The sequence below is a fragment of the Notothenia coriiceps genome, unplaced genomic scaffold (genome assembly GCF_000735185.1).
Source record: "Notothenia coriiceps isolate Sejong01 unplaced genomic scaffold, NC01 NC01_scaffold00037250, whole genome shotgun sequence".
Taxonomy (NCBI): domain Eukaryota; kingdom Metazoa; phylum Chordata; class Actinopteri; order Perciformes; family Nototheniidae; genus Notothenia; species Notothenia coriiceps.
Genome location: NW_011369951.1, coordinates 6,333,866 through 6,342,262, shown reverse-complemented (window position 1 = coordinate 6,342,262; position 8,397 = coordinate 6,333,866). Strand labels below are relative to the sequence as shown.

At 38.2% G+C, this 8,397-nt stretch overlaps 2 protein-coding genes across 2 annotated transcripts in view; both read left to right on the top strand.

Moving 5' to 3' along the window:
* LOC104966777 (AT-hook-containing transcription factor) overlaps positions 1-1,940 on the top strand; it is a 36,846-nt gene extending 34,906 nt beyond the window's left edge. Inside the window, exons 6-7 of the mRNA XM_010796064.1 lie at positions 1,007-1,154; positions 1,719-1,940. Of these exons, the coding sequence (XP_010794366.1) occupies positions 1,007-1,154; positions 1,719-1,867 (297 nt within the window). The 3' untranslated portion in view covers positions 1,868-1,940. The remainder of the gene's footprint in view (positions 1-1,006; positions 1,155-1,718) is intronic.
* A 2,255-nt stretch (positions 1,941-4,195) lies between these two features.
* The window catches only part of LOC104966778 (AP-1 complex subunit mu-1), a 24,283-nt gene continuing 20,081 nt past the window's right edge, over positions 4,196-8,397 (top strand). Inside the window, exons 1-3 of the mRNA XM_010796065.1 lie at positions 4,196-4,299; positions 4,526-4,684; positions 4,930-5,055. Of these exons, the coding sequence (XP_010794367.1) occupies positions 4,291-4,299; positions 4,526-4,684; positions 4,930-5,055 (294 nt within the window). The 5' untranslated portion in view covers positions 4,196-4,290. The remainder of the gene's footprint in view (positions 4,300-4,525; positions 4,685-4,929; positions 5,056-8,397) is intronic.

The window sequence follows — 8,397 nt, the reverse complement described above, 5'->3', positions numbered from 1 at the left end:
AGTCCAAATGCATGTCTGATTAGTTATCAAAGTTAAAGAAGCTTTGGCCAAAATGTATTCGGGAAACATCAGAAGAAGACAAAAAATAAATCAGCTTTTTTTCCAGACAGCTTTTCTCAGACTGTAGTAATGGCGGAGGGGGTCAGCTGTGGTATTATCAGAATCAGAATCAGAAACGGGTTTATTGCCAGGTAGGTTCACACATACGAGAAATTTGACTTGATGTCATGGTGCATACATAAAATATAAAACAAAACATCTCCATATAAAACAAAAAATCTTTAAGAACACTGTAATAAAATATAGTTGGATAGCAATAAAATAAAGCAGTAATTTAAAGCGAAATAGAATGCAGTGAACTATAGAATATGAAATATGTGCAGTAAGTAGTATTTGAACATTGTGTGCATTAATGTAATGCGTATAGAGTCTACGTTGTGGCTGAGGTAAAGTGTTAGTGGGGGGGCGGGGCTTGTTTAAGTGGCCAGTANCCTCTGCTAGTATAACATGTCACAGGCTTTATCGAGGGGTGGCTTTGTACCGACATCTATTCAGATTTTGTTCTGGTTTTGTACATCTTTTAATGTCAATGCTGTTTACAAGAAACTTTACATGAATCTTGTTTTAAAGGGAATGTTGAGGTCGGTTTGAGGTCATCATGATTTATTGCTCAGAGGGGAGGGGCGTCTATTCATTGTGAGTTCCATTCAATTCCGTTATGTGTGTTAAAGCATAATGAGTTGGCTTGTAAAACAGACATTTAGAGAAAGCCCCTCCTCCCTAAATCAACAAAGGGTTATGTTGATCACTCGTGGGTTAGAGCTCCTTGTGAATAGAGCTTTGTGCCCCGGACATTTTGCCTTGCTATAATATATGCTTGTTGGCACTGTGCTTACCATCTGATCGCTACACTTGGTCTACAAATAGGGAAGTCTTCAAATGTTTCCTCTATGGAGGGTAAAAGATGTACCAATATACCTCTAGACTTGTTTTACTTCTCCACCAGGTGAACCTGTTCTCCGACCCCCCAAAGCCCGGCCACTTGGTTCAGTCCGGACCGAACCAAGGCTCCTCAAAGATGATGGTGCTGGACTTCCCTCGGGCTCAGAGGGCAGAGATAAGCTCCGCCTCTCCCCATCCAAATGGACAACAGAGTACAACAATCTTATTCCATTTCATTTCGTATATCGTTTATCATAAAAATGGATGATTCAGCTTCCACCTGAGTCACACCTCTACTGATGTATTTCCGTACGATGAGATATTTCCGTATTGTATACTTCCACTTTGGAAGCCAATGTTGTAGTTTTTACTCAACTCTTTGTCAAAACTTGACGTGTTTAGTTACTCGTTACATTACAGAATATTAGCTAAAACAAAATATAAATCAACGAATAAATACACTTTGAATTCAAGTAACGGTTAATAAATCCAGCAGCACACACAGTTATTTGGATAGGCTCCATCTTTACCAGCTGTTTGAACACAATAATGCATAAATAATCATAATTTAATAGACATGTTTCCTGCTTTTGGTACTTAAGTATATTTTGATGCCGATACTTTTGTACATTTATTTAAGTCTGATTTTGAATCCAGGACTATAACTTGTAACAGAGTATTTTAACAATTTAGTGTAGGTATTTAACTTAGGTACAACATCTGAGTACCTCTTCCACCACTGTTTACATTTTCCCTCTGCACCTGTGTGTCAGCAGGAAGTCCATCGGCCTGTTCTTCCACAGAAAGCCCAGACCCTGAGGTGGGACAGCAGCTGGCCGGCATTCTCTTCTATCAGGCCGACAAGTTCCTCCAGCAGGTACGAGATCCTTCCAAACTATCAACAGTGACGCTAGAGCTTCGATGATGAGATGAAAATATGAACGTTTCTACTCAGATGCAGACTTTTGAGCATCTCCTGAAGAGCAAAAGACTCAAACCTCTGGATCAGAAGAAGGTAGGAACTTTAACAGTTTAAACCGTTTGGAAGAATGTCCTCTTAAAGCCCCCTCCTCTAATGAAGCTCTTCTCCAGGGGGTCTCGCAGCTCGCTGAGGGGCTTGACTCTTTGGAAAGGGGATACCTGTTAGCCAGGGATGACTGCAAACTCCTGCAGCAGCGAGGAGCAGAAAACAGCTTCTTTGACCGTGACCGGTGAGAGCAGAAGATAAAAGCATCACAGGTGAAATGTGTCTTCCATACCTCTGTGCGCTCACTGGTGTTTACGGTGTGTGTGCCAGGGAGCTGGAGGGGCTGGTCTTTCAGTGTGGGCTGCATATGGACGAGCTGAAGGAGCTGGTGGAACGGATGCAACGGGAGCAGCCAATCAGTGAGGCTCCTCCCTCTCCACACCCCACCCCCTCATCTGGCCCCTCTGAGGGGGAAGAAACTCACACACAGGTGCCATCAGCTTTCTCTGTATTCATACACTTCCTTTTTCACTTTTGTATCCGTTGTAAAGTCCATCAATAGTTTTTGACATTAATCCTTTCTAAAATAAATGTCTGTCTGTCCGGCGTTTGCTCTCCTGCTTGTCACGCACAACACGTTATATCAATTACATCTTTATTTAATGAATCACTTTATTCAAATCGTTGGAGGATTAGCATTTCTCTTAGGATGATAAGGTTATAAAATATGACGGCAGAAGTGTAAAAAGCTTCACTTGAAAAACACAATAGATACTTTTAATATTGTAAACGTGTTTTGGATATGTTTTGCTATTTCCAAAGATTTGATAGAATAAACAATTATTTGATAAATCCAAATATAATTGACAACATATTTTTGGAAATTGTAAATAGTATCCCTAAAGCTGCTCCTAGTGCGGATTCAATATTATATTAAATTGGATATTTACACTTGTGTTTATAATCTGGGTTAAAGGGGACCTACCATGTCAAATAAAACCCTCTCTCTTTTCCTCCGTACCAAATCTCTAAAAACGGGGGTACAACGGAGCTGATCCAGATGTGCGTCCGATATGACGTAATATCGGAAATGTGGACCCACAGCCCTATCAGAAACGTTGCTATCAGAAACAATGCCAGACTGTTTTGGACGTAATATGGTCGGTGTTTACATTAGCATTAGGGCTGTACCTGAATATCCGAATATTTGTTCGTTGGAGTACTATTCGGGTTTCAATTTCGTTATCCGGATATTCGTTTTTTTCCCGTTTTTTTTTCAAATTGAATTTATTGAAATCTCCAATATCAACGTAAGAGCTTGTGCCTCTTCGGGGGGTGCTAACACTTAACCATAAACGTTATCGTTTACTTTCTCCGTCTTTATATGTAGATACTTTTCTCCGTTAATCTCCGTCACGTTGTTTCCATAGCAACAACAACTTCCNCGGCTGTTGGCAGCCCTGCACACTTCCCCTCCCTGCTGAGCCCAGTGGTGCTTCTGATGGTCAGCTCGCACACTCTGTTTCTGATGAGTTCACCACCGTTACAGCAAACATCAGTGTTTATGTTGTACAATGGCGTTAGCAACCATAAAGATGACACCAGCTAATGACAAACAGATTGAGAATGCTGGGCTGCGGCGTCGGGCGGGACTTTGCCGCTGCCTCGCTTGCCCTGCGGCAGTGTGAGCTGGGTTCATTCCTGGTTGCCTGCATTAGAGAGGAGGAGAGAGAGAGAGAGATAGGGAGGAGAGAGAGCGAGAGAGAGGAGAGAGAGAGAGCAGAGATTTAGAGGCAAGAGGAGAGAGAAGAGAGGAGAGAGGAAAGAGAGAGAGAGAGAGTAGCACGTCACAGTTTCGTCGCTGAGAGAGAGAGAGAGAGAGAGAGAGAGAGAGAGAGAGAGAGAGACGCCATGGATTGGTCCATTTTGACCAAGGTCACGTCACTGTACCCAGGAAGAAAAAGAGAAATCTCCAACGAGGCGTTCTGGGGCAGCATAGACAGGTCTTTTCTGTGTTAGAGTTGTACTCGCTACAGGGTGTACGTTGAGGGTTTGTGACTCTGCAGACCGTTTACATGCAGAAAAACCTTCATAACACACAAGGGGACGGGTAATAACCGGAAAAGCATGACATGGGACCTTTAAGTTTAAAAAAGGTCTTAAATCTATCTCGTTTAAAAACCCTGATTTGGTTGTAGTAACGTCTGCTCTCCACCAGGTGGTGACAGTGTCACATGATATTTGAAAATGCATGCATGTTGACTGTACTAAAGCGTCTTAAAACTATTTTTGATAACACGTGTGTTTTATATCTTCAGGTGAAGCCTTTGATCTGGATTGAGTCCGTCATTGAGAAGCACTCCCACAGTCGTATCGAGTACATGATCAAGGCAGGTCACTTTTGCACTCATGTCATTTATAGCAACATCTTTATTGTTGTCAAACCTTTGTGCTATAATTATTTGGAGAGAAAGATAGTTATTTGGCAGTAATGCAGTTCACACTGGGTCAAGGCATGTTTGTACATGTACACATTTAATACTATAATTTATATAATTAAAGCCCTGTTCAGGCAGGGCACCGTGTTAAACTTGACTTTCTTGTTTCTCCGCTCAGGCGAAGAGTCAGTTCAAGAGGCGTTCCACGGCCAACAACGTGGAGATCCACATTCCTGTGCCAACGGACGCTGACTCACCCAAATTCAAGACCACAGTGGGCAGCGTGAAATGGGTGCCTGAGAACAGCGAGATCGTCTGGTCAATCAAGTCCTTCCCTGTGAGCTGAAATCATGACTCATCAGTATCATACAGAGGGTTAAAAATGACTCTGATGTTATGTCTGGGTTTTTATGCAATACCGTAAGAACTTAGTTTGCAGTTTGGTTGTTTTCGTGACTTCATGGTGGAGAGAAATGTCAGATTTTCTACAGTTCATGTTTATATAAAGTCACTCCTTTTTAGTGTTAAACACAAGAGGTTTCCAGAGTGTTGTTTGATAGTTTCTGCTTTGTTTTCTCACAGGGTGGAAAGGAGTATTTGATGCGAGCCCACTTTGGTCTGCCGAGCGTAGAGGCTGAAGACAAGGAGGGGAAGCCACCAATTAGTGTCAAGTTTGAGATCCCATACTTCACCACCTCCGGCATCCAGGTACATCCCACGCTAACACACACGCACGACCTCTGTCAAACACTTCTGTCAGTTCACTTGTCTGACCTACCTGCAGCAGCATGCGTCCAGATCGAAGATAAGGTGAACATATATTTCCCTTGTATTAGATTCAAGACACCATTTTATTTCAAAAGAAAGGTGTTTATCACAGGAGAATGCACAAACTGTTTACAGTCCAAGCTGTGTTTATCATTCCTATAGAGTAAACTATCTGGGAGCAGGTGCAAACAAATGCTACTGCATTCGCACCTGCTGTTTTCTATCACAAAGGCCTGCATAGTGCACATATCTTGCGGTTGTCAGTTGTTTCCGTGTCAGCCTGGATTTATAATGTATAGCCCTGTCTCTCATATAAACGATGTCTCTCTAGAGAAAGAATTTAAGCAATTTACATCCTGTTTTTGGCCAGAGGGGGCAGTAAGGGCACTTTTAAACAGCGCTTCTCTCTTTCTTACTGTTGAACTATCTAGAAAGCAACTGCTCATCAGTTAACACTGGCCTCTGCATTTGTGTTGAACACAGTGATAGGAAATGTCATTCTTATTTACAGGTAAGTGGATTCATTGGAATTTGATTGTGATTCCCATGACACTAAGAGAGAAGCTAATGTTTTTCTTCATGTCTGAATGAAAACTTGCTGACCGCAGACTTACACAGATGTGCTGCTCTGACTGTATAATCACAGTTGTCCTGTGATTATACGTGTTGCACCACAGAAACACAAAATCAAGTTTTCCCATGTCCTCGTGTGAGGAAACAATGGCAACATGACAAACTCCATTTGAAAATATCATATTATTGCCAAAAAAAGAAACATTTAGTTTTCCATAGGGACATTTACATACATCTCCCTCAGTGTTACAATAACCCCAACCTATCTGACATTGTGCTGCATTTTCTTAAAGAAAGATGTGATGCTAAATACACAAGTTGTAAAAAAACAGTGCTTTAAATTAAATGCCAGGTTTTAAGGGACGTAAGACAAGTAATACACGTCACTGCCTCAAATACTTTGCAGAATATGGTCATGGTAGGTTAAGCTTCATAAGCAGAACTGAGTAGTAACTTCAAGAAATAACAATAAAATAAGTATTTGTAAAGTAACTTGTTATTGAGCAGCCATGGTTTATAACAGTGTAAGAATTTGTAAATTGAATATAAACTCTTACTTTAATAAAATAATTGCTTATTTGTTTAACATTAAGCTCTTTAAATGTGTTGTTTTCAGCTGATTGAGGCCTGAATCTCTCCTTTAAACACACTGTATCTTAACGTTATCCCTGCTTTCTGTACAAAGCTCATAGAAAAAGTAATTTCTCCACATTTCCTATGATGATATTTAATGAAACCTCATTAAGTCATATGGACATTACACAGCCCACTCGGAAACGAGAAGCTTGAACCCAAGATAATTGAAATATGTGATACTTTTAATTGGGGTGGTGTTTGGCAGAACATGCATTCTGGCCATTTTAATTTGGCAGCTGTCAGAACTCATCTCTTTTTGCCTCTTCCATATTTCCAATCCAAAAATGACCCGATGATGGAATAAAATCCAGTCATAGTGTAGAGACAACTGGAGGTGTCACATGTCTTGTTCATACCCATGAGATAAACACATGTCCAACATTCCAGTGATAGTACTTTTTAAATTAAGGTTTAGTTTTTGTTTAAGAATGATATTTCTACTGGTGAGTTTATAAAAAAACGTACTGTTACATTTCTTTTTTGGGGGATCCGGGGTATCTTTTTGCATCTTATTGTGCACTAATATAAAAAAAATGTTCTCAATAATGTATTTATTTATTAGACATTTGGCACAACATAATCGAAAATAATAGATAAGTGAATCAAACTCAAGTTAATATGAAAACAGAAAAGGATCCACGTTAGGACATGAAATGAGGTGGTACATAAAGGTAACATTTCAAAATCAAGTCAAATGTCTGAAAGCCTTCGTATACCTTACTACACTTATAGTTAGTTGAGCATTTATTCTGGAAATCAGTTTGGTGGTACCTTCACTTTAAGTGTTCTTGTATTGTGGACGTCTTTATATGTTCTAATATATTTTTGATTTCGACGTGGTTATAATGGTCGATCTCTATTTTGTGAAATTTACGTTTTATGTTATTTGGTTGTCTACCTTTTTTGTTAATTTTATTATTTTATTTTTTATTATTATTATATTAAGTACTTTTATTTTTTTACATGCCTATGTACGTTTATTCATGAATAATGTAATAACTCTATTGATTAATTGCTATTAAAAATATTTCTTACGGTTTATGATGTGATTGGATTATTTTATTTTGTTAATTTTTGTTTGTATATATGTCATTTTGAACTTTATTGTTTGTAATTGGTAACTCTATTTTGTCTCTATAAGTTTGTGTCGATTTTTTTTTTGTTTTGTTTTGCCTATGAATGATGATAATTGATATTCATGTTCTACACTTAATGATATTGTATTGTATAATTGAATTGCTATTGTTTCTTATTCACCTTTTTCATGATAGTTATTGTAATTGTTAATTTCATTGTTCTTTATCGACTCTTGAATGTATGAATATTGTAATTTTTCATGTTGTCTACACTTCTATGAAGATTTTGAAATTGTATTTTTTTATGTTTCTTACTGAACTTCAATGAAGTGTATGTAATTGTGAATTCATTCTCTGTACACTTCATTGATTAGATGAATATTGATATTTTTCAGTTTTTCTTCACTTCTATTATAGATGATAATTGGAATTCATCTTTCTAACTTTTATGATAGAGGGATAGATCTTCAATGATCAGCCTTTTTGGATTTAGTTTTGTCTTACTTATTGTAATTTTCTCTCAGTTTTTGTCCTAGGTCTTATCAGAATCCGACAAATCAACTTTTAGTGTAGATTATATAAATTTACACCAATTGAAAATTTATTAAATATAGCTTTTCTTTAATGGGTGATTTCGTTGTAGCTGAAATACTGAGTTTTTTCTCCTTTTTTTTTTTTTTTTTTTTTTACTACAGCCTCTGAACTCTTCCCTTGTCTTTTTTATGAGTTCTGAAAGAACTTACAAACTTTATGTTTCGTTTTTCTGTTATCCAAACAACTTTTTAACTTTTTGGTGTTTTTTCTTCTTTCTAGATTTTAGCTTGGTTTTTTGGTCGTACTCGTTTCAGTTCTAAGGTCAAGAATGTCTCTTACGTGTAGCACTAGGAAAAGACAAAAAGTATAATTGAACTTTAAACTAAAGTGGAATAGATAATAAAGCTAATACAACACGGTTTATAGATATTTACCGATAAAAGGTTTTGTGTCTCCTCACTCA